Raw genomic sequence first — 24,136 nt, 5'->3', positions numbered from 1 at the left:
GCAGGGCGCTCCACCCTCACCTCTTTCTTTCCGTATTTGGGGTTCTTGTGACGTAACCCCAGGGAGCCCCGTTAGGGACTAAAACACCTTTATTTTGGGCAGCGCAATCGCTAGGGCAGGGCTAGGCAGGTGTCCGCTGGACGAGTCGCGCCCACAGGGCCTGAGCCCACCGCAGAGACGAGACCAGCCCAGGCTTCACGACACCTTATTTGTCACCTTTATTGTCACGTTGCCGGCTGGCGCGGTTAACACGAGGGCGGGGCGGGCGCAGCACACACGCGCTCTTTCACCCAAGGCTTGCGGGCCGGGGCTGGCAGCGGCCCTCGGCCACCCCAGGAACCAGTGTAAAAATATATTGCATCTGCGTATAAACCATGTCCCTTTCCTGAAAAACGTGGACAAACCAGTAGGAATGATCCCTTCAAGTTTCCGCGGAGTCGCGGTCGCGCTACCGCTCGGCTCTGCCTCAGTAGTGGGTCAGCGCGGCCGCGGGCAGTGCTGGGGCGGCGCCTCGCGTCACCTGGGCCCTGCGAGGCCACCCCGGTGCGGCGGGGGCGGGCAGTGGCTTGCTTGTGCGGGAGCAGCCCGGAGACGGGGGGCGGCACCTCCAGCTCCAGGACAAACACTGTCTTGAGTAACCTGCGCTCTGGCCGCAGGGCTGGCTTGGCTGGCACCGCCTCCGGCCCACCCGCTGGCGTTAAATAAATAAATAAGCGTCCTGCGGCCAGTGTCCTGGGGTGGCCGCCCCGCAGTGCGGCTCCTGCCTTCTCAGGTAGACGTTAGTCGCTGTCGCCGGGTTAGTAGAAGCTGGTGGCGCGGGAGCATGCGGGAGTCGCCGCCGGGACAGCACGACGGGGGCGGGCGGGGCGGCTCGCAGGTCAGTCTGGTGGGACGTGCAGGCCTCCCTGCCCAGGGCCCCCGCTGGGGAAGGGCGGCTCCGCCCGCCATGGCACAGCCCCCCGAGCCAGGAGGGGAGTGGCCGAGGCAGGTGCCACCCGCAGGCTGGGGAGGAGGTGCCGGGCAGGGAAGCGTGGGGGGGGGCTGGGCCCAGGGGCGGGCAGCCTCAGCCGGTGAGGGCTCTTCTGGGGCCAGCCTCGTGCCCAGCTGCCGGGACCCAGCAAGGTGCTTGGGAGCCCCCGCTTTTCACCCCCGTGCGCAGAAGCTGCTGTGCACCCAGGGCCGGCAGGCTGTGCCCGGCAGGAGGGCCAGGCCCGCGTCCAGGGAGGGGCTGCACACGCCCTGTGCCACAGCTGGCCTGAGGATGCTCATGGCAGAGGATATGGTGTCTTGGTGACCGCCATGGTCCCTAGGATCTGGGAGCCCCCCGCGGAGGACAGGTGGGGACAGGGACAGGCCAGAGGCCCAGGGACAGGTCATTCCAAACCTTCCCGGCCCGCCACGGCCTCTTCCCCTGGAGGAGAGGGGTGAGCCCGCCTCCCAGTGACCGCAGGGCCAGTGTGCAGGCCGAGCGTGCGCAGGCCGAGTGTGCACATGTGTGCACGCGCAGGAGTGCATGCACGTGCACGAGCGTGCATGTGCACGGGCGTAGGGTGGGCACGGGAGTGGGGTGTGCACGCCTGCATGTGCAGGGGCCGGGCTGGGTGCACCCTTGGAAAGCTCGCTGGTGGGCGGGTGGTGGCCCCTGTGGCTCCGGGGGCCTCATCCCCACTGCCCACCAGCTCCTCGAACCAGGTGGTCTTGCGGGGTCGAGAGGGGGCGCTGGGGAGGTCAGGGGTCACGCGGGTTGTGGGGGAGCCGGGCGTCGCCCCACAGCACCGGCTGCTGAGGTCCAAGTTCTGCCCAGGCGAGCACAGGAATGTGACGAAGTGGGGGGCGGGGGGGGAGTGCTACTTGCCCCCCTGCACCTTCTGGTCGTAGGTGCCCGCGTGCTTGTAGCCGGGCACGTAGCCCGACTCGTCCACCAGGTCCACGCGGCCCGCCTTGCCCTTGCCCCGGCCCGACGGGTCGAAGCGCTCCTTGTGGGAGCCCGTGAACTTGGTGGTGTCCGTGAGCCGCGACACCGTGGGCGAGGAGACGGCTTTCTGCGGGAGAGGGGGGTGGGTCGCGTGCGCCCAGGGTGCAGGCCCCCACCCCCCGCCCGGCCCGCGCCGCCTACCGTCACCCCCGAGATGATGGGCGCCTTGCCCTCCACCAGCCGGTGCACCTCCCGCACGGCCTCCTCGCGGCCCTTGTCCTTGAACCTCTTGCGGGACAGCTCCTCCAGCGCCTCCCGGAACTGCTCGAAGGTGATGGTGCGGCAGCCCTTGCCCCTGCGGAGAGCGCGTCAGGCCCCGCCCGCGCCCGCCCGCCCGCCCGCCCGCCCGCCCGCCGCCTCCCGTTGCCCCGGCAATGGCCGCAAATATAAACTGTCTTGGAAAAAGGCTTGGAGGAAGCACATCCTGTGAGCAAGCGGGCGTCACTCGGGCGGGCCGGCCAGACCCCAGCCAGGGGCCCAGCCCGGTGGGGACCCCCAGGACCCCCAACGCCCCCCACCCTCCCAGGGCCGCCCCCTCCGCCCCTTCCCACGGGACCCCCCAGCACCCTCCCAGGGCCACCCCTTCGCCCTCCCATGGCCCCCCGTATCCTCCCCGCCACCCTCCCAGGGGACCCGCCACAGCACCTCCCACGGGGCGCCCCCAGGCGCCCCACGCCACCAGAGCCACAGCCCCCAAGGCCATCACGGTGTGGCCGGCCCCCGCGGGGCACTGACAACCCGGCGGGTCTGCGCCATTTCGTGATCTCAGCTGAGCAGCGGCTCCCGGTGGCCCTGGGTATGCGACCCGCGCCTGGGCAGGGCGGCCGGCGGGCCGGAGCCACGAGCTGACCACAGCCTGCACCCGCGGCCGGGCCGGGCCGGACCGGGTCGGGTCGGCGCACAGCAAGGGCAGCAGAGGGGTCCAGGGAGACCCTGAGGACCACGAGGAGCGGCCAGGCAGGGCACTGGTACCACCCAAGGGCGCACCCACGTCTGCCCCCACAGCCCCGCCCGCTAGCCGCCCGGCAGGTGGGGGGGCTCAGCCCTGGGCGCACACGTCCCTCCGGGGTCAAGGACGGCCATCCCTCCAGGTGCCTGGGGCAGCACAGGCAGGCCCTGTGCCCCTCAGAGCCCTGCCAGGCCCATCCCCCGCCCAGGCCTCTCTGTCCATCCGGGCTGTCAAAGGCACTCTGTCCCTGTCCACAGCCCGGCCTAGCGTGTGTGGAGGCCAGGCCCGATGGCCAGCCCGGCCCGGCTGCCGGGCACCAGGCGCCACCAGTGTGAGTCACTCAGTCGGGGGAAGGGACCCGCCTGGCCGGGTGTCCCCGTGTGTCCCCCTGTGACCGCCGGGCGCCTGGCTGCGGAGGGCAGTCCCAGCCCTAGATGACAATGCTGGCCTCTTCCCGGGACACCTGCTCAGATGACGCGGCCCTGGGACGCGGCCTCCCCGCCCCCCTCCAGCGCAGCGCCCGGCTGACCAGGGCCCTGCCGGAAAGCCGGCCACCGGGTCACGGCCAGGCACAGGCCCGGCACTCCCAGGGTCCCCCAGGAGCACTGAGGCCCAGCGAGGGGTACCTCAGGGCTGGACATGGCCCAACAGGCCCCAGAACCTGTCCGAGCCTTAGGGCCAGCGGCTCAGGGACTCCCACACACTGGCACGGGTCTCAGGCTGCTCTGAGGCAGGGCCAGCGAGCCGGGCGCCCAAGGACCTGGGGTGGAGGTGGCGCCCGGCCTCCCCTGGCCGGCAGCAGCCAAAGCTGCAGGCCTGTCCAAGAGCAGCCCGCGGGCCAGCACGCAGCAGGGGCGGGCACCGTCCAGGGCCGGAGAGCGGCGGCCTCAGGTCACTCGGAGGTCCTGGGCCTGGGGTGTGGTCCAGGGACCCGGAATGGAGTCCGGCTGCACGGACAGTGGGGGGCTGGGGGCCTGGGACAGGGACAGCCATAACCCCTAATCACCGCCCACTTGGGCAGCTGGGCCCCCCAGGGGGACCACCATGAAGCCCCCACCCGCGTGCGCCTTGGGCAGGGCCTGGGTGTCCATGAGGCTCAGGCCGCCGCCCACCACCCGTCCTCTTTGGACAAGGGGCCAGTGGCCAGTGCGAGCAGCCGGCTCCTGGCCGCCTGACTGGCCGGCAGACACACCGGACCCCACGCCAGCGAGCTCAGCGGGACCCACCGAGGCCGGGCAGAGCCCTGCCGCTCTGGGGATGCTGGCCGCACGCCCGCTTTGGGGGTCCTCACCCTGCCTGCGGGCCGCGCAGACCACACCCCACGGCCGTGTCCCCAGAACTCGGGCAGGACACGGGGTGCACTCCTGGGCCACCCAGACCCCAGAGCGGGCCCGGGGCGCTCCCCGCAGCCACGCAGGATGTGGGGCCCCAGGTGGCTGTGGGACCCGCCCGTGCCCAGACCGCCCGCGGTGACCGGCAGGGAGGGGCAGGCTCAGGCCGGGGCAGCGACTTGTTTAAACTGTAACGCGGGTAACATCACAACAAACAGCGCTGCCATGGCAACCCCCCAAACAAGGGCTGCTGATAGGGGCCTGGCGGGGCGCCCGCCGCCGCCTCTGGCAACGCGCAAACACGGGCCTGGTCTGTCCAGCCGGCTTCAGGCTTCCGCGGCCCTTGCGGGACACTCCCGCGGCCCCCACCAGCGTCCGGCCCCCACCTGGCACCTCACCCAGCGCAGACTCGCTCGGCCGCGGCCCGGGGCCCCCCAGGGCTCCCTCTCCCAGAGGAGCTGCCCCGGCCACCCAGCAGCCCCCTCCCGCCTGCACCCCTTCTCCTCCCACCCCTTCACCAGCCTGCACCCCACCCCCTCCCGCACCCCACCTCCCCCCCACACCTCCCTTCTCCCGCCTGCACCCCCCGTGGGCATCCCACTGCCCCGCCTGCACCCCTGCATTCCTGGGGTAACAGCAATGACCAGTGGGCTTTGCTGGGCGACTGGGGGGGCATGGGTGGCCACCCGGGGACTCGGGGAGACCTCACCACCACACACAGGTTTCCACAGAGCAAAGAGGTGACATGGTCACCGTCTCGGGAAGCCCCGGGGACACCATGTCCACGCCACGGCCAGAGCCGGGTGTGCGGAGGGACCCGGGCCGCCGTGCACGGCCTCCGCTCACGGGGCTCGCCAACACCTGAAGGAAGGGCCGCCCCCGGGGCGGGGCGGGGGCCAGGCGCAGGCGGGGCACCCATTCCTCGCGCCCCCGCTCACTTGATCTTGCTGAAGACGATGTCCACGTCGGTGACGGTCACGTTCCTGCCGTCGATCACCTGGCAGTCGCGGCACAGCTTGGACCAGTTCTTGCCGTGCATCTCCCGGCCGCTGGCCCTGGTGTCCCCGTGCACCGCGAAGCGCCGGAAGGCGGCCTCCAGCGCGCTGAGCTCCGGCCCCGCGGCCGCGCCCTCGCTGCTGCCCTCCGACTCCAGCGACAGCCTCTTGGCCGCCCTGTCCTTCGCGGGGTCCCCTGGGGACTTGGGGGGCGTCTTGTTGGCGGGCTTGGCCTTGCCGTCGGCCATGGCGCTGCAGGGGAAGGGCGAGGGTCGGTCGGCCGCCGTGTGCGCCAGCCCCGTGGGCACCAGCGGCCGGGACCCGACCCCAGGAGAGCCCGGGGGGGGCTGCCCCGGGAAGCCCGAGCCTGGGATCCCCAGCCGCGCAGGGGGCAGCGCTGGGCTCGCGGGGCGGGAGGGGGGGCCTAGCCGTCGCGGACACCGGTTCTCTGGAATCAGCCGCGGCATGGGGCGTCCCCAGCATCGGGTGGCCCTGGAAGCGCCCACGGCGCGGAGGGAAGGTGCGGAGCGTCGCAGGCGCCAGAGCCACCGCGCCCGGGCCACCGGGACGAGAGAGGGGGCAACGCGAGCCGAGCGGCCCCGGCCTCTCTGGACGGTCAGGAACGCCCTGGGGGCCCCAAAACACCAGACTGGGCGGGCGGCCCCTGGGTGAGGGGCTCTCCGCTACAGGGAGTGCCCACAAATGCGGCCCTAGGGCCACAGAACCACCCGCGTGCGCCTGGAGGCCGCCTTCCGGGAGCCTCGGAGGGGCCGGCACCGGACACGCATCACCGCCGCGCGGGGGATTCCATGTGGGGACGCGGAGGCAGGTCACACGCAGGCGGGGCAGCGGGACTGCAGCTGTGGGGGGCCCTCGCGGGCACCACGCAGCCGGGGTCTGGCGCGTCCTCCCGAGCCCAAACCTGAGGGCGGGGCCGGAGCAAGCAGCAGAGGGCAGCTGCAGGGTCCCCGGAGGCCAGCAGAGGGCCAGCGGGCGGGAAGGCACCAGTAGGCACCTCCAGAGCCCACCAACTGCCCACAGCTGGGGGCCTCGGGCTCCCCCGGCAGGGGCGCAGGGTCTGGGTGGAAGGACACTCGGGGAAGGCGGGGGCGTGAGCAGCAGGGCCCCTTGGCCAGCAAGGCCCAGCACCAGTGTCCGGCCCGCTGGGGTCCTCACCGGGCATTGGGAGGCCGGGCACAGAGCGCCCGGCGCGGGCTCTGGCCTGGCAGTCAGCCTGGGCCCCATCCGTGTTACTGCGAGCACCGGTCACCTCGGGAACAGGCCACTGGTCAGCCCACAGCGGGCCAGGTGGCGGCGGGGGCCCCCGCTCTAGGAACAGAAAGGGGCACGGACGGGGTGCCCGGCCGGGCAGGGGCTGACTGCTGCCCCCACCGCCTGGGCTGTCCAGGGGTTCAGCCAGCCCCTGCAAGACTCTGCACCCACCAGTCTGGAGGGCCCGAGACCGAACCCCAAAGGCACAGATCTTCCTGCCCGTCCCACCCATGCTGCCCCAGTCCAAGGGCCAGGTCACCATGGAGCGGCCACTGAGGACAAGGCACCAGCCCACAGGGCGCCCTTAAAGGGCCCCGGGGACCCCAGGCAGGAGGGTGAGGGGTGCAGCCTCCCTGTCCCAGCCATGCTGACCCAGCAGCCCCCTGCAATGCCCCCAGGGTGTGGGGCTAGCAGGGGGGAAGCCAGGAGACGGAGGGCACTGAGGTGGCCCCCTGGGGCATCACCCCGGGTCAGGTGAGGGGAGAGCGGACACCAGGGACAGGCTGGGTCACTGGGTTTGCATTTTCAAAACAGGGCTGGGGGCAGGAGGTGGAATTACAGACGCAGGAGGAGCCGTGGGGAGGCCCTTGGCACCGGCGCTGCCTGGGGACACAGCCCGGGCAGCCCTGCCCAGCCCTGCAGGCTGCTCCCAGGGCCCTTTCAGAAGGACCGTCCCTGCCCCTCCTGGGACTCGCGGCCTGAGCCAAGGGGCCACGGAGCCGGGACCCCGCAGTCCGGCTGCACACCTGGCCCAAGTGATGTGCGCGCGAAGGGCCAGGTGCGCGAGGGACCAGGTGCACCTGTGAGGAGGGACCAGGTGTGTGTGAGGGGGACCAGGTGCGCCTGTGAGGGGAACCAGGTGTGCATGAGGGAGACCAGGTATGTGTGAAGGACCAGGTACTCACATGAGGGGAGCCAGGTGCGCGTGTCAGGGACACCAGGCGTGCGCAAGGGGGGCCAGGTGTGTCTCAAAGGCAGCAAGAACAGCAGCTCCCTTCCTGGGGCGAGGCTGCATGGTGCCCGCACGACGGTGGGGCATCTGGCTCTAGCCCCTTCAGGTCCCCCAAGGCCTCCACAGCCCCCTCAACCTGGCCTGAACCACCCCCTGCAGGTGCTTCGTGACACCTGGCAGCAGGGGCTGGCCCTCCCCTCTTGCTGGCCAGGTGCCCTTCACCCCAGCCCCCACGGCCCTGGCACCGCCTATGCCCCCTGGACATCCCCAGGCTAACCAGGGAGCCCCAGGCCCACTGCAGTACCCCCTTCCCTGCTCCCCCTCTTTCTGGAGACTCCCTGGGCTGGCCCTGAAGGGGCCTCTCCAGAGGAGGCCGTGGCTGAGCTGGGCCAGCCCAGCAAGACAGGATGGGCCTTTCTGGACGCTGCAGGCCGCCCCGCTGGCCCCATCAGGGCTGCGCAGGACGCCCACACAGGAGGGAGGGGCAGGGAGCAGTCCCAGGCTGGGGCCGCCTGCAGGCCACTCACCTGGCCAGCTGGCCCATGGCCCCCACATGGCCTCCCGGACACTGCCGAGGCCACCGTGCCCGAGATCCTCTGAGCGCAAAGGGTGGGGAGTCTGGGTCCAGCACAGCCGCGGCCAGCGGCCGGAGGAGGGACAGATGGCGGCCACCTGGCTCTGCCGTGCTCTCCCCTCCGCCCCACCAGGGCGATCCCAGGCCCAGGCCTGCATCAGGGCTTCAATGGCCCCCGCATGGCCACCCAGGGACACAGCCCAGGATGGACATGGCTCCTGGGATGGACATGGCTGGGGGGCAGGGGAGGGGAGGCAGCTTGAACAAAGGCCATCTCAGCCAGAGGCCCCTTCGTGCCCCCGGGACCTGAGCGCTAGGCCCTCAGGCAGCCACTGGCGGCGCGATCCCCGCGCCTGCCCGCTCGGCGCTGGCCACCCAGGACACGCGTCTCCCCGAGGATGCCAGGGAGCTGCCCGGGACCCTCAGAGCCTTCCTCGGCCCCACGCCCACCCCAAGCTGCGGCCCAGCTGGGGTCCGGCTCCTCCCCAAGCCCCCCACCTCCAGCCACCCCAGGGTCCCACCCCTAAGGGCCTCCTGAACTGTCTTTCCGAGAAAGTGGGGTGCTACAGTTAGGGCCCCCGGGACAAAGGGCTCCCGTGAGGCGGTCCGGTTACCCCAGCCCTGAGGAGGAGGGTTTGAGGGACAGTGCTGCACCCCCGTTGACCCTGGCAGCCATGACAGTGGGGAGGCGTTGGGGAGCACATGTGCACTGAAGCGTGGGGGGCAGGGGCTGCATAGAGCACCCCAGTCCTGAGAGGGCGCACACTGTGCCCATGACCACAGCCCCAGGGTCCGGCCGCGGCCAGCAGGGGTGCCCACGCCTGCCCGGGACGCAGCAGCTGCAGCGGTCCCTGTGGGTGTCCTCGGCCAGCGGTGGAGGCGGCTGCCCAGGCTGGGCTGATCGGGTGTCCCCCAAGAGGCTGGAGCCCCGCAACTGGGAAGGCAGGAAGGCCCGAGGTCCGCTCACCCAGGGCCGCTGCGGCCGGTCTGAGGGGAGCAGCTCGGGCGGCGGCCGGACCCGGGGGCACCTGGCACAGGTAAGTGACGGGAGGAGCGTCCGGAGCGCTGGGGGCAGAGCCACATGCCCGCGCGGAGGGTGGGGAGCGCGGAGGGTGGGGAGCGCCGCGTGCGAGCAGAGGCTGAGACGGGCGTCCAAAGCACGCGGCCGGGCTCCGTCTGCCAAGACAGGCAGCCGCGAGGCTGCCACCGCTGACCAGCCCCGGCCAGGCCGGCGCAGTGCCCAGGTGTGCAGGGCGGGTGTGCACACAGCTCGGGGAGACACGGGAGGACGCTGGTGTGCTCGAGCACACGTGTGCACACCGGCACGCCGTTTGCCGCTGGAACCGCCCCGAGCCAGGTGCACGTGTGCCCTGCAGCGTGCGCACAGGTCCTCCCTGAGGGTGCCTGCCCATGTTGCCACAGGCGTGTGCACGCGCGCCACGCCCTGCACGTGTTGTGGTGTGTGGTGTGTTGTGTCCTGGGTGCAGACGCTGCGTCCCACATGCGGGCCCTGGGCACATGTGCCAGGGGCAGAGGATGGGTGCGCACAGCCGCATCCCACGAGGGCATCTCCTGCGGCGAGAGGAGGCCAGGTCCATCTCCAAGTCCATCTCCGTGGCCCCACGGGGGCCACTCAGCGCCCCTGGCCCCAACCCCTGCAGAGCGCCCGCCCCCCACGGAACAGGGGCCACCCTCGGGGCCAGCTCCCGGGGACCATCGGGTGGTGGCCCAGAGACGCAGCGGGTGTCAGGGGGTGGGCGGGCGGCCCCCAGAATGCAGCAGCTGGCACTGCCCCCAGGTCCAGGGAAGGAAGGGGCTCCGGGCCGGAGGGGACAGCCGGGATCCAGAACCGGGGGCCAGCGGCACCCGCACAGGAGGCAGCTTGGGGGAGCGGGTGGGGCGGGGGCCGGGCAGCGGGAGGGGGCTGGTCAGGCAGGGGCCCCAGGCCCTAGTGGGGGAACGTGGAGCAGACGACAGACTGCCCGACTGCCCGTCTGCCTGGCGCCCGGAGGGTTGGGGTCCTGCCGAAGCATCGAGAAAAAGCAGAAGCCGGGACCCTGACCCAGGCAGCAAGAGGGGACGCGACCGCTGGGTCTCAGGTCAGGGGTGACCCCACGGGCCTGGTTTTCTCATCACCAGGCAGGGGCGGGGGGCCACTCCCTGGGGTCCCACATGGGGCCCACAGCCCAGCCAGGAGAGACGCTGGACGCGCCGGACACACGCCCCGGCGGGCGCGGGCTAGCGGAGAAGGCCCCGACCCTGCCCAGACCTCACTCAAGAAAGAAAAGGGCAAGAGCCCCCCCAGCTCAGTGCCAGCTGGTGGGGAGCGCAGGGAGCCCCTCTTCATAAGGGCCTGCGCAGCTGCCCGGACACCAAGGGGCGGCACCGCCAAACCAGGAGGCTGCAGGGGCGGCCCCTGGGCCCCCAAAGAGCCTGTCCCTCCCCGCTGGAGGGGCCGCTGCGCCCCCGGGGTGTTCCCGCGCCCAGCAGCGGGAGGGGACCCCTCGTCCAGCGGCCTGAGGCGGGGCCTGCGCGCCACCGCCCCGGCAGCTCAGGGGCGCCAGCCGCGCCCGCACCTGCCCGTCCCAGCGGGGGCGGCGGGCGTCAGGGGGCGTCTCCGGCGGGGTCCCCTGGGCTGCGGTTTCTCTCCAGCCTCGGGGCCGCGACTGCACGCGCCGGGGCGGCCCTGGTCACGCGCGCACGGCACCCGGCCCCGGGCCCCACAGCCCTGCGCGGCGCCTGCCCCCCAGGGCCCCTCGGGCCAGCTCCCGGGAGCACTCCCGGGCCCACGTGGGAGCCGCGTCCTGCGAGGCCCGCAGCCCCCGCCGCCCGCGCGCCCCCGGATGTGGCCCCGGGGTTCAGGCCGGCGCTTACTGGGGCCCGGGCCGTGTGGGCTGCGGAGGCGCCCGCACCCCCAGCTCCGCGCCGGAGCTGTCGGCCCCGCGCCCGGGCTGCGCGCTCGGCCCCCGCGGTGGGGACCGGCCCGGCGGGCGCGCGGCTCCGGCCTCTCGGGGCGCCGGCCCCCGCCCCCCGCGTCCAGGCGCCTTTACATAACCGAGGCCGGGCTGCGGGGCCTCCGCCAAGGACACCCCCGCCGGCCCCCGCCGCCTCCCCGCGACGGCGGGGACACGCCGGGAGCCCCTGCGTCTGCCCGCGCCGGGCGGCGGCACCCGGGCGCAGGGGCCGGGCGGGGGCGCGGGCCGGGCCGCAGGGCGCGCGGGCTCCGGCTCCCCCCGACGCCGCGGGCTCGCCGGCCGCGGACCGGGCGGGGCGGGCGGGGCCCCTGGCGAGGCCGGCGAGGCGGGCGGGGGCGCCGGGCAGGAGCGGGGCGCGTCGGCACCTGCGCCCGCCCGGCCCAAGGCTGCGCCGCCGCGAGAGCGCGCGGGGCTCAGGGGCGGCCGGGACCGCGGGACCCTGCGCGCCGCGGCCCGACCCGGCCCTGCCCGCGCCGCCCGCCCGCCCGCCCGCCCGCCCGCTCGGCGCCTACCTCCGAGCAGCCTCGCTCCGCGGCGCCTCCGCGACTGCGCCGCGCGCCCCTGCGCCGGGAAGCGCTCGCGCCGCCGCCGCCCCCCCGCCCCGCCCCGCCCCGCCCCGCCCCGGCCCGGCCCCCGCGCGCTCGTTGGCCGCGGCCCCGCGCGCCCCGCCCGCCCCACGCGCCCCGCCCCGCCCGCCCCACGCGCGCCCGCGCCCACGCGCGCCCCGCCCCGCGCGCCCCACGCCCCACGCGCGCCCCGCCCCCGCGCGCCCCACGCGCCCCGGCACCCGCTCGCGGTCTCCGGGCGGGGCGGGGTGCAGGCCCCGGGGAGCGGAGGGAAGGGGTCCGCCCTGACGCCCCTCCGGCCCCCAACATCCCGCCCAAAGGACGAGGCATCAAAACGCGGCGAGACCGACTTCCTGGCGTTTCGCTCACTATTTCCTGCAAAGCTGCGGGACCTTCTGGCCAACAACGAACACTGGCGCGCGCCGGCCTCGCCTCCAGGTCCCTGCGGCGACCGGGGCCTCGGGGGCCAGAACCCGCGCTCGGGGCGCGCCTCTGGGCTCCCGAAGAGCAGAGGCTGTGGGCGCAGGGCCCGGCGCGTGCCCTGAGGGTGCCCAGGCCCCCAGGCTGCAGGTGCACCTGCGGGGGGTGGCCGAGGGGGCAGCAGCACCTCCGAGCCCCGCTCAGGTCACCTGCAGCAGCACAGGGTGACACCCACGGTCGGCCCGGAGGCCAGCTGGAGGGGCAGGAGGCCCGGCGGCCCAGAGGGATGGGCCCGCTGTGAGGCAGAGACGGGCCGGCGGCTCCAGTGCGGCGCCCAGTGATCCAGAAAGCAGGCCCCAGGCCATCCCCGAACTTCCACCACCCGAATTGTCCTCGGCTCCGATGTCCACACCCACAGTCACCTAGGGCCAGGGTGGGCTGCGCAGGGGCCGCCCGTCAAGGGCTGCAGCAGAGCAGCCGCTCCAGGCCGAATGGCTGCCGCCGAGGGGGCGCCACCTTGTCCGCAGGGCCCAGGGCCCAGGCCATGTCGATCACGGTGTCCCCCTGAGCAGATGGGTCCGCAGCGGCCTGGCGGTTCGGCGCAGGGATGCACACGGCTGCCTCCTTGGAAGGCTGTGGCAGTTTGTGCTGGAGAGGGTGCGTCTCCTGGAGGCCCGACTCCTCCCCCGACAACTCCCCGGACGAGGACTCCGACTCCTCCATTATGTAGATGGTGGTGGACTCCGCGCCGGGGCTCCCTGGCGGGGTGTCCGGGGGCCTCAGGGGCAGAACCTTCTGGCTGTGGTGCTGCAACAGCTGCCCCAGCCTCTCCGGCAGAGCCTGGCAGAGCTTCTGGGAGAGGGACAGCGCCAGCTGGGGCCCCTGGGTTCCTGCAGGGAAGCGAGGCCCCTGTGAGCCCTGACGAGCGCCCACACGCAGCGCCGGGCAGCACCGGGACAGGTCTGGGTCCAGCGCGGGGCCCTCCCAGCAGGCTCCCCACCCCCTCCCTGCCCAGAGGGCCGAGGCTAGGAAGGGGGTTTCTGTGGTGTGTGTGCGCGGTGCACCCTGTGTGTGCGGTGGGTGTGCAGGTGGGGGCTGCCCAGCCCCCCTCTGCCACAGGGCGGGCATCCTGGGCCCCCTGGCCCGTGGCCTCAGAAGCTCGGCATAGCATGGGCTGTGGGCATGACTAGGCTGGGGTTCTGCCGTGTGGGGGTGAGTGGGAGGTTGGCACCCGAGGTCCCCACACCCAGGGTCATCTGCAAGACATGCCTCGGGTGGACACATGGTGGCCCTGGCACCACGCTGCCTCGGGACAGCACAGTCACTCAACACACGTGTCCTCACCCTCGCCGCCCCCTCGGCCCCTCAGCAAGTATCTAGGTCTCGAGGAGCCAAAGCCGGAGAGACCCGAGCACGACCAGGCTGCACAACCCTGACCTGCAGCCCCTGACCTGCAGCCCTGACCTGGAGTCCTGACCTGCAGCCCTGACCTGCAGCCCCTGACCTGCAGCCCTGACCTGCAGCCCCTGACCTGGAGTCCTGACCTGCAGGCCCTGACCTGCAGCCCCTGACCTGGAGCCCCTGACCTGGAGCCCTGACCTGGAGCCCTGACCTGGAGCCCCTGACCTGGAGCCCCTGACCTGCAGCCCCTGACCTGGAGCCCTGACCTGCAGCCCTGACCTGGAGCCCTGACCTGAAGCCCCTGACCTGCAGCCCTGACCTGGAGCCCTGACCTGGAGCCCCTGAAGCCCTGACCTGCAGCCCTGACCTGGAGCACCTGACCTGGAGCCCTGACCTGCAGCCCTGACCTGCAGCCCCTGACCTGGAGCCCCTGACCTGCAGCCCTGACCTGGAGCCCCTGACCTGCAGCCCCTGACCTGGAGCCCTGACCTGGAGCCCCTGACCTGGAGCCCTGACCTGCAGCCCTGACCTGCAGCCCCTGACCTGGAGCCCCTGACCTGGAGCCCTGACCTGCAGCCCTGACCTGCAGCCCCTGACCTGCAGCCCTGACCTGGAGCCCCTGACCTGCAGCCCCTGACCTGGAGCCCTGACCTGGAGCCCCTGACCTGGAGCCCTGACCTGCAGCCCCTGACCTGCAGCCCTGACCTGGAGCCCCTGACCTGCAGCCCTGACCTGGAGCCCTGACCTGGAGCCCCTGACCTGCAGCCCTGACCTGCAGCCCCTGACCTGGAGCCCCTGAAGCCCTGACCTGCAGCCCTGACCTGGAGCACCTGACCTGGAGCCCTGACCTGCAGCCCTGACCTGCAGCCCCTGACCTGGAGCCCCTGACCTGCAGCCCTGACCTGGAGCCCCTGACCTGCAGCCCTGACCTGCAGCCCTGACCTGGAGCCCCTGACCTGGAGCCCCTGACCTGCAGCCCTGACCTGCAGCCCCTGACCTGGAGCCCCTGACCTGGAGCCCTGACCTGCAGCCCTGACCTGGAGCCCTGACCTGGAGCCCCTGACCTGCAGCCCTGACCTGGAGCCGAGTCCTGGTGTCCAGCCCTGCCTCCTCCTGCAGGACATGTTGCCTCTCGGTGGCGACTCTCTGCGACCTAAGGCAGAGAGGCGGCAGGGGACGCGCCGTGCGGCTCTGCTCTGCCGAAGGGCAAAGGGCGCGGCGCAGGCGGGGACAGCAGCGTCCTGCGCCGGCCCCGAGCGCGCGGGTCAGCCGGCGGGAGGCGCCGCGGGCCGGGCGGCCCCGAAGGGCCAGGGCGGCGCGCGCCGCGGTCCGGACGCAGCGCGGCCGTCGGAGGCTCGGGCGGGCCGCGGGGTGCGGGGCGGCGCCGGGGCCGAGACCGTCACAGCCCCGCGAAGGGGCCCTGCTGGCCAGAGGGGTCACGCCCGTGGCCCCACACCCTCTGCGGCGCCTCCGGGGGTGCCCGAGGGGCTCCTCGCTTCAGCCTCCCCAGGGAGGGACGCCAGGCCCCGCCCACTGCGCCCCAGGCCCCGCCCCTCCGCCCAGGCACCGCCCTGCCGCCCAGGCACCGGCCCGCCCCTCCGCCCGCCCGCCCAGGCCCCGCCCCGCCACCCAGGCCCGCCCCCTCCGCCTAGGCACCGCCCCCTCCGCCCCGGCCCCGCCCCTCCGCCCAGGCCCGCCCCCTCCGCCCGCCCCGCCCAGGCCCGCCCCCCGCCCAGGCACCGCCCCTCCGCCCAGGCACCGCCCTGCCGCCCAGGCCCGCCCCCTCCGCCCGCCCCGCCCAGACCCCGCCCCGCCGCCCAGGCCCGCCTCCTCCGCCTAGGCACCGCCCCCTCCGCCCCGGCACCGCCCCTTTGCCCAGGCACCGCCCCGCCGCCCCGGCCCGCCCCCTCCGCCCGCCCGCCCAGGCCCCGCCCCGCCGCCCAGGCTCGCCCCCTCCGCCCGCCCCGCCCAGGCCCGCCCCCTCCGCCTAGGCTCCGCCCCCTCCGCCCCGGCCCCGCCCCGCCCCGCCCCGCCCCGCCGCCCGCCCCGCCCCTCACCGGCAGCGCGGGGGCGCTGTGCGCGCGCAGGGTCAGCTTGGAGCCCCGAGGGCGCCGCAGGCCCGCTCCAGGCGCTGCCGCCAGGTCGCCCTGCGCGGACGGCGGGGCGGTCAGGGCCCGCCGTGCCCGCCCTCGGCCGGTCCCCACGGCCAGGGCCGGCGACCCCGGGGCGCGCCTCGCAGACCCGCCCGGCCGGGGACCCGCTCGCCAGCTCGACGGACCCGCGGGCGCGGTCGTGCCTGGCCACACGGGCCCTCGGCGGCCGCCGACCCGCGCTCGGGCCCGGCCGGAACCGCCACGGTCGCCCGAATCCCGGGGGGGCACCCCGCAGGACGGCGGCGGCCGGGCCAGGGCAGCTGTGCCAGAGGGGCCCCAGGACTCTCAGGCCCTGCAGCCCGGACGGTCCGGAAACGGCTGCTGCCGCGGCCCCAGCTCCAAGCGGCCGCCCCGCCCGTCCGCAGAGACCCCTGGGCTGGGCTGCCAGGGCCCGCCGGGCGCACCCCGCCTGGCCAGGGTGGCCGGACCCCACCTCGGCGCCCACTCGGCCTGCAGATGGGCCGCACCAGCCGGGGGTGGCAGCAGCTCTCGAGCAAGGGAGGCGCCCGACGGCTGCAGCAGCCCCTCCCGGATGGGCCCGGCGGGGCACACCCCACACCCCACTTACGAGAGCGCGGGGGGTGAGCACAGCTGGCCGCCAAGGTCCTCCGAGGGCAAGGTCGACAGCGCCTGAAACGGAGGGAGCAGTGGCCGCGGGCGCTGGCCCCAGAGGCCATGTCCACTGGCCGTCAGGGCCTGTGTGGCCTTCCCACCCTGGGGCACCTGCTGGGCCGCACCCAGGGGCACCAGGCAGGACCACGGCCCCTCAGGGACTGTCCAGGCTGACTGCTGGCGGCCACGTGGCGGGGTCCTGGGGCCCAGCACCCGTAGACCAGCTGGGATGCGTGCGGGGGACGGCCACGGGGCTGATGGTGCCCCAGGCCCGATCAGGTCGTGATGACACAACACAATCTCCACACACGCATGCCACATGCACCCCACACGCACACACATACACAGGCCACACACCCCCCACCGTCCACGCGCTGTCCTCCTGAATCTGGGAGGAGGCCCTGTGGACACCGTCCACTTCCCGCCTCCGCCTGGGGCAGGGCGTCCACTGACCTCCAGCGACGAGGAGCCCCCGGAGTGCAAAGCCCCGGAGGAACTCTGGCTGGGGCGCCGGGAGGGCCCCCGGGACTTCTGGGGCTTCCCTCTGGCAGGGGAGAGGCACAGTCAGCGCAGGATGCGCGGTCCTGGCAGGGCTGGGGCGGCTCCCGCCGCATGAGGACATCCCAACTGCCCGAGCCCTGCCGAGTCCGGCCACGGCCGCAGGAGCCAAGCGGGGCCTGCGGACCCGGGCAGCGGAGGGGAGCTCGGGCTGGAGCAGGGGCCCCCAAGCGATAACCCGTGGCAGGGAGCCCCCCCAGATCCGGAGGCCAAGGTGGCCCTGCGGGGCGCAGACTGGGAGCCACGCCTAGCCCACAGCCGCCCGCCCCCCGTGGCTGGGCAGCCGGCGAGGCACACCGCCAGGCCCCTAGGAGGCCCCTGAGGAGCACCCCGGGGCGCTTCTGTGTGGGGCTGGTGCGCGGGAACGCAACTCTCCACCCACGCTCCAGCGAGGCGGGACTGGAAGACGCCGGAGCCGGGAATGGCCGCCAGGACGCCACGGGAGCTGCCGGCCTGAGGGGTGAGGCTGGAGAGCACTGTCCTGGCGCTGCCGGAACCTGGGGTGTCAGGAGGGGCCGGGGTTCTCCAGCCTTGGGCCAAAACCCCCGTGGGCGGGCAGGGAGGGAGCGGGGGCCAGCATGGCCCACGGGAGCTGGGCTCACACGGATGGCTGGGGGTGCCCCGACTTACCCAGGGGCCGGCGAGTGTGGAGGGCTCTTTGTTTGCTGTGGGGTGAAAGAGGAGGAGGAAATGACCCCAGGCGGTGCCCGGCGCCCGCACTGGCACTGGCACTGGGATGGACCCGGCCGCCTGCTGCGGCTGAGCAAGGCCCACGTCCCGGGCGCCGCGGAGCCCAGGCCTCCGTCTCTGGGGGGGGCGTGCACGCCGGCGGCCAGAAGCCGGAGTGGAGGCCCCGGCAGCGTCCCCGCCCTCTCACCGCGGGGAGCCTGCGTCCCGGGCCTCGGGCCTCGGCTGAGGCCTGTGGCGGGCAGGGCGGGGCTGCCCCCGGGCCTGGCGTAGCCCAACTTCTCTGACCAGCTGATGCGCCCACAGGCCCCCCTGGGCCGACGCAGGGCCAGATCGCAGCCATCCCGTCTGGCTGCGTTTCTCCCAGCCGGCCCTGCGGGTGCTCTGTGGCAAGCGGGGCCTGTGGGGGCCTGTGTGGGTCTGTGTCGTGTGTGTAGGGGCCTGTGGGGGCTGCTGGGGGCCTGTGGGGGCTTGTGGGAGTCCGTGGGGGGCTGTGGGGGCCCGTGGGGGGCTGTGGTGCACACTTCCGCTCTCCTGGCGGCAACCTTCGGAAGAGCGACCGTCTCCAGTTTAGCGGGAAACAGAATGGCGGCCTGGGGGGCTGGCGTGCAGGTGGAGTGAGCACACGCGCAGCCCTGCGCACACGTGGCCCTGCCTCAGCTAACAGGACAGCGGAGCGGCCTGGCCCCAGGCCCCGAGCTGGCACCAGTCAGGCAAAGGCGGGGGGTACCTGCGGCGGCTGCCCCTTTGGGTCGGGGGGGCCTTTGTTCCTGCCGGTGCCCTTCGGGGTCTGCCTCTCGCGGCCCCGCGTGATGAACTCAAAGGTGCTCATCCTCTTGACCACTGCAAGGACAGAGCGGAGGGGCCACCACTGCCAGCCGCACAGAGCCCAGGCTGCTGACACCTGCCCGGGGCTCGGCTCGTGTGGGGTCCTTGCCACTGCTCCCCGGCCGAGTGAGGCCCTAATGTCCAGCAGGGTCAGGGCCGGATCTGGGGGCCTCTCGTGGGCAGCAGGGCAGCTGTGTCAGAGTCTTCGGGGCGGAGTGGGCGTGGGCACGGCCAGAGGGCTTGTGGCCAGTGGGGGATGCACGGGGAGCCCCCACCCTGGAGGCGCCGCCTGCCGACACTCGCCACGGTGCCCTGAGACCCAGGTGGGTGCAGCGGGCATGGACGGAGGATGGCCCAGGTGCCCGGCACGGTGCAAGGCACCCAGGCCTGGGGGACTGCGTGGACAGAGGCCGTGACTGTTCCGGGCATGAGGGGCCTCCCCAGAAGCCCATTCCCAGCGGGAGCGGCAGGTGGTGGCCCCGCCGGGATGCCCGGGCCGAGCCCATGGAGGCCCCTCTGTTCAGTCCAGGCCCCGCGGCAGCGGCCACTGCCCTTGTGATGCCCCTCCGTGAGTGCTCGCACCGCCGGCCCCGGGAAGGGAGCCCCAGAGCGCTCTGCCGTCGCTGGAGGGGCCGCACGGCTGGGCACCAGGCTGTGGCTGCCAGGTGCTGGGGGAGCACCAGGGGTCACTGCTGGGCTGGTCGTGAGGGGCGGCCACCCCAAATGACACTCTAGTTGGTACTTTGTGCCCCAGTCCCGCTGAGGGCACCTGCCCGCCCGGGACCCAGCCGGAGATGCTGGTCACATGTCCTGGGCAGCGTGTGCGGGCGCAAGAAGGGCCTCTGTGTGGGCTGGTGGCTCCCCTGGGCACCCTGTCGGGGCCCGGGCCAACCCGGCACAGCCAGGTCACTGGTGCCCCCATGCACTGGCCCTGTGGGCCCCCACCCTGGCCAACTCCCCAGGGCCTGGTCGTGCAGTCGGCCCACCCTGCTGGGCTCAGCCCCCAGCTGCACCGGCCGGCAGGGCCCCTGGCCTGGGAAGGCGAGGGCCCAACCCCGGGCTTGGGCAGCGCCCAGAGCCTACGTGTCATCCCCCACAGGCAGCGCGACTCAGCCCCAGAGGGCGCAGTCCCAGCCCTGCCCTCCGTGGACACCCAGCCCCGGACTTTGACGCCCCCCAGCAAGGTCCCCATGAGGCACTTTCCTGGACGCCTGCTCTCCCACCTCTGCCTGCCTCCCACCCGCCTGCACCGCTGTCTCTGAGGCCCTGCGCTCCCTGCCCGCTGCGCCGACCCCAAGGCTGGGCGTTGGGCACGTACTCAGGAAAAGGTGGAAGAAGAACAGGTGTCCGAGCAGCAGGAGGCCCACGCAGTCCAGCAGCAGCATGGACACGGAGATGGTCAGCAGCACCATGCCTGTCATCTTCGTGGGGAGCAGCTGGGGGAACAGCAGCCACATGCTGCTGTCAACACCTGCAGAGACCAGGAGTGACCACGCAGCCTGCCGGGCCATCCCTGGGCAGGGCTGGATGGCAGGGCCACGTGAGGAGGGGCAGCCTTGTGCCCAGGCCAGACCCTGCCCATTTCGGGCCCTGGCCCGCCTCACCCTGGCCCTCTGGGGGCGGGGACGCCGGGCGAGGGCGGCTCAGTGCCCTGGTCACCGCTGGCCCTCTGCCAGGGCCCGCCTCCCCCGCTTGCAGGCCCTGCCCGCGCTCCACCAGCTGCTCCGGGGCCGCAGGGAGGCGGCACCACCACTGGTGCCCAGTTCTCTGTGGCCAGAGGCTCCTTCCCAGAGTCAGGTATCAAGGAAAACATGCTGGGGGCCATTGCCACACCCTGTGGCCAGCGCGGGGGTGTGCGGGCAGGGCCGGGGGCCCTGGGGCGGCAGCTCCGCAGGCACAGGGCAGGGCCAGCTGCGGGGCCTCAGCCGCGTCCGTCCCGAGTGGGGGCGTGAATCCCCCCCCATTCACGCAGAGCATCCCGAGGACACGCTGGAGTCTTCTGGAGTCACAAACCCAGGTCGTCACCTCTGTCCACAGCCTGGCCAGAGGGCACGTCTGCAGGGGTGCAGCTGCCGCCCCAGCCGGAGCGGACGGCTGCTGGCCCGGCCTGTGTCCGTAGCCCGCGCCCGCCCCAGGAGCCGGGGCCCGCCGGGCGGCCACGCACCTGCGTAGTGGGCGTCCGTGCGCAGGGGGCTGGGGTCAACCAAGTACTGGATGATGGTGTACAGGATCACCAGGGCCAGGCCCAGCAGGCAGGCAAAGGCCGAGGCCACCGAGATAAAGAAGGACCTGTGGGGAGGGCTGGCTCAGGGCCGCGGGCACCGCCGGCCCATCTTCACCCCCACGGCCAGGCTGGGAGGACGGGCCCGCAGGCGAGCAGAGGGAATCCGAGGCTGGCATGGTAGCCCCCACAGCCCCCACAGGTGCTCTGAATCGTGGGGTGCGCCCCGGGCTCCCGGCCCGGGCTGGGGTTTGTGGGCACTGAGTGGACGGCCCTGGTGTGAGCCCTTGGGCTCCACACGCTGCCCCTCCCACCGGCCACAGAGCCGCCGGTCCCTGAGGGGCCTCGGCCGCCTGCAGGCTCAGTGGGCTGCGCCCACACAGAGGTGGACCCCGAGGCACTTGACCCCGTGCCCGCAGAGCCACAGGCTGGGGGGCGCGGTCCCCAGCGGCCACACCCAGGCCCTGCGTCTCGGCTGCTGGACGGGCAGAGGGTGGGATGGGGCTCAGGGACGTGCCCCCGAGGCCCCGGGTCTCGTCCTTCAACTGCTTTCGTGGGGGCTGGACGCTGTGCTCCCCAGGACTCAGCAGCCACATCCCGGCATGGCAGTCCCGCCGTCCAGCGTCTGATGGGCAGGCACCGCAGGCCTCCCGGCCCTTCTCCCCACTGACCTCTCCTGGCTGCGGGCGGGCAGCTGCCTGGGGGCGGGGCTCCCGGCCCACGTCCTGGGACCTGCACGGGAGCCCTGAGCACCACACCCCGCGGCCCCCACGGTGTCCCCCGGGGAGGGGCTGGCAGGGTCCTGCGGTGACGGCAACACGGCCTCGAGGCCACGGCAGCACCCGGGGGCGGGGCGCGTGTCCTCTCTCCGGGCCAGGGGCCAGGCGCCCCTGCAGACACGCGGGACTGGGTCACCCCCTGCGGATGGAGCCCTGGCGGGGGCAGCGCCACACACCCGCTGGGCAGGGCTCTGCACCTCCCCACACGGGCACGGGGGGCGCGGCAGCAGCCGGCCAGTGGCCACCCGCAGGCCTCCCCACCCCTCGTGTCCCCTGTGCCCCCAAGGCTGCGTCTGTCCCGGCAGCCGACACGCACTGAGCAAAGCTCCCTGCGGCGGGACGCCCGCCCGAGGCCACCGCAGGGGTCTCCCGCGGGGCGTCCCTCGGGCCCTCCCAGGGGCTCCGGGTTAGTCCTGGGAGGCCCCGGGTGCCCGGGAAAGACTCCACGGATGCCCGTCAGCACAGACAAAGGTGGGGGCGGGGCCCCGCCCCCACCCCGCCCCTCCCCTCCCCAGGGACCCCTGGGGGCCCCCTCCTCCCCCTCCCCCAACCCCCTCCCCCAGGCCCCCCCAGGCTCCCCCCCTCCCCCAGAGCCCCCTCCCCCGGCCCCAGGCCCCTCACCAGTAGTTCCGGCTCCCGACGCAGTTGTTCAGCCACTTGCAGTGATGGTCGAAGCCCGCGATGCACTTGTTGCAGGCGCTGCAGTGTTTGGCTTTCGGGCTCCTGGGGAAGGGCTGGGTCAGCAGCCTGTGTGGGGGGCAGAGCGCGGCCCCCCTGCCTTGGGCTCCCCCCAGCCCCGCGGGCGCTGGAGTCGCTGCAGGCGCGGCCTGCCGGGGCCCGCGGGGGGGGGGGGTCGGGGGCGGGCGCTCACACGGCGACCTCGCACAGCAGGCAGTACTGGTTGTCGATGACGTGGGGGTGCCCGGCCCTGTTGAAGAAGGGCATGGGCTGCGCGTAGTCCTTCCCCACCCTGACGCTGGGATCCGCGGGGTCGAGGGACACGGCCGCCAGGTAGGACACCAGGTGCAGGAGGAACAGCCCGCCGGCCGCCTGCGGCGCGTCAAGGAGCACTCAGCTGGGCCTGGGCGGCACACGGGGGCCCGCCGGGCCCTGGCCAGGGCCAGTGCGCAGGACAACCCCCCCCCGGGCAGCCGTGGCGGGACTGCGTGGCCAGCGGGACAGGCCCGGCCCGAGAGCGGCCCCCAGGGGAAGGGAGGCCCACCGCGGGCTGGGCAGAGGCCAGGGCGGCACCCGCTGGCCTCCAGAGGCCTGGGCCCTTGGGATGCTGGACACCGGGCGCGTGTGGCTCAGGAAGAGGACATGCGCCCCAGAGAGCAGGGGGAGGGTTGACTGAGCCGGCCGGGAGCCCCAGGGTGAGTGGGAGCACCCCCAGGGCTCCGGGGCCTCTCAGGGCTCCAAGAGCAAAATCAAGGCCCCTCGTGGCCCCCCACCCCCCAACACTGCCATCCTCACAGAGCCCGTCAGTCGTGGGGCGGGGCTGGGCCCACCTGCGGGGCCCCTCTTGCTGGAGGACCTGGGGGTCGGCGCCGGGGTGGGGGGGCGGCGGGAGGCCAGCTCCCTGCAGGAAGGCCCTCCTCCGGGCCCTGCCTCTGCGGCCGCTCCACCGGCCCCGCATACCCTCGCGGTCCTGCCCGCAGCGGCGCCCGCACACCACCCAGGGCCAGGGGAGCGCGGGACACAGGGCACCGGGCGAGCCCTGGGCAAGGGCCCTCCGTGAGTGCGCGGCCCCGCTGGCCAGCCGCAGGCGCGGGCTCAGAGGGCCCCAGGCCCACGCGGACTCCCGCTGACCTGCTGGGTGAGGGACGCAGAGCCGAGGTCCTCGCCAGGGGGAGCGGGCGTGCGGCGCAGGGCCCTGCCTCTGTGCCGTGAGGCGAGGTGGCCCTGCGCGCTGAGGCCCGCCGTGGGCAGGGGCGCGGGGGACTGGAGGCCGGGGCGACCTGGGGAGCACCCGGGAAAGGATACAGAGTAGCCGAAGACCTTCCAGCCTCCGGGCAGCAGGGGAAGGAAGGTCCCAAAGGTGACCGCCCCCACGAACAGGAAGGCGGCCCAGTGCACCAGCTGCAGGGGGTGGATGGGCCGGCTCCAGCCGTTCACCCTGGAGAAGACGGGCGGGCCGGCGTGGCGCACCTCGGGAGCCCCCTCGGCCAGGGCCGTCCGCCTCGGGGGCCTGCAGCAGAGACCCTGCGGGACAGAGCGTGTGGGCGGGACCGGAGCCCCGGGGAGAGGCCGACCCGTCAGCCGCCCGAGACTGGGGGCGGGTGACCCTCAGCCCACTGGGCTCGGCCTGGTACATGGCCAGCCAGGCCCACGTTGGCAAGGTGGCGCGACCACGGGGCCTGCAGCCCTGCAGACCCAGGGCACATACCTGGAGGCCCATGGCCAGCGTTCTGCCCGGCAGTGCCGGTGCGCGTGTGCGGGCGTGCGGACTCCTGGGTATGCAGGGCCTGCGGGGCAGGGGGTGGGCTGGACGCCGGGCACAGGCCAGGCACCCCACCCCTCGCAGGGGCATGCTTGCCACCCCCCCAGAGCCCACGTGAGCCCTTCACCAAGTGTGAGCCGTGCAGGGGAGACCTTGCGAGGGCCGGACTGGCCAGGCCTGCCGCCGCCGCCCCCCACAAGGCCCAGCAGCCGTGCCTGGGCCGGTCAGGTGGCGGCCCCTGGGAAGGCACAGGAGCCACTCGGACCCCCACCGCCAGTCTGTCCCCCACCCCGCCCCCCAGGGCCGCCATCTGCCTTTCTCCACGCAGTGCCCCTCAGCTCCCTGAGCCTGACCCCGGCCCTGCCCCGTCAGGGCCGCTCCAGTGACCGTGGGCAGGGCGGCCACGCCATCGCACGCGGCCCTTTGTCCTGCGCGGGCCAGCACGGAC

General features: G+C 73.8%; 2 protein-coding genes across 2 annotated transcripts; both read right to left on the bottom strand.

Moving 5' to 3' along the window:
• Nucleotides 1-987: 987 nt before the first annotated feature.
• Nucleotides 988-11,551, bottom strand: TPPP (tubulin polymerization promoting protein). The gene is made up of 4 exons (XM_037529828.2): nucleotides 11,536-11,551; nucleotides 5,194-5,502; nucleotides 2,117-2,270; nucleotides 988-2,042 (listed from the first exon to the last, which is right to left on the bottom strand). Exons 2-4 carry the CDS (start codon nucleotides 5,496-5,498, stop codon nucleotides 1,848-1,850), a joined length of 654 nt encoding a protein of 217 aa, XP_037385725.1. The 5' UTR covers nucleotides 5,499-5,502; nucleotides 11,536-11,551; the 3' UTR covers nucleotides 988-1,847.
• Nucleotides 11,552-12,304: 753 nt separating this feature from the next.
• On the bottom strand, nucleotides 12,305-23,655 carry LOC119260832 (probable palmitoyltransferase ZDHHC11B). The gene is made up of 14 exons (XM_054687918.1): nucleotides 23,635-23,655; nucleotides 23,232-23,450; nucleotides 22,120-22,298; nucleotides 21,870-21,971; nucleotides 20,413-20,537; nucleotides 19,567-19,719; nucleotides 18,151-18,263; nucleotides 17,364-17,398; nucleotides 16,629-16,719; nucleotides 16,132-16,193; nucleotides 15,676-15,823; nucleotides 15,468-15,557; nucleotides 14,488-14,563; nucleotides 12,305-12,899 (listed from the first exon to the last, which is right to left on the bottom strand). Exons 1-14 carry the CDS (start codon nucleotides 23,644-23,646, stop codon nucleotides 12,466-12,468), a joined length of 1,839 nt encoding a protein of 612 aa, XP_054543893.1. The 5' UTR covers nucleotides 23,647-23,655; the 3' UTR covers nucleotides 12,305-12,465.
• Between the last annotated feature and the right edge of the window lie 481 nt (nucleotides 23,656-24,136).

This window comes from Talpa occidentalis, unplaced genomic scaffold (genome assembly GCF_014898055.3).
Source record: "Talpa occidentalis isolate TD23 unplaced genomic scaffold, MPIMG_talOcc4v2.1 talOcc4.6, whole genome shotgun sequence".
NCBI classification, from domain to species: Eukaryota; Metazoa; Chordata; class Mammalia; order Eulipotyphla; family Talpidae; genus Talpa; species Talpa occidentalis.
This window is presented reverse-complemented; position numbering and strand designations above follow the sequence as displayed.

Bases quoted from the DNA above. Each gene is read 5' to 3' on its own strand.
- TPPP (XM_037529828.2), bottom strand. From the start codon at position 5,498: ATGGCCGACGGCAAGGCCAAGCCCGCCAACAAGACGCCCCCCAAGTCC. The intron at 2,271-5,193 runs GTGAGCGGGGGC...CGCTCTCCGCAG, and splicing joins ATCGTCTTCAGCAAGATCAA to GGGCAAGGGCTGCCGCACCA. The intron at 2,043-2,116 runs GTAGGCGGCGCG...CCTCTCCCGCAG, and splicing joins CCATCATCTCGGGGGTGACG to AAAGCCGTCTCCTCGCCCAC.
- LOC119260832 (XM_054687918.1), bottom strand. The intron at 19,720-20,412 runs GTGCGTGGCCGC...TGGTCTCTGCAG, and splicing joins CACGGACGCCCACTACGCAG to GTGTTGACAGCAGCATGTGG. The intron at 15,558-15,675 runs GCGAGCGGGTCC...CCGTCCGCGCAG, and splicing joins CCCGCGGGTCCGTCGAGCTG to GGCGACCTGGCGGCAGCGCC.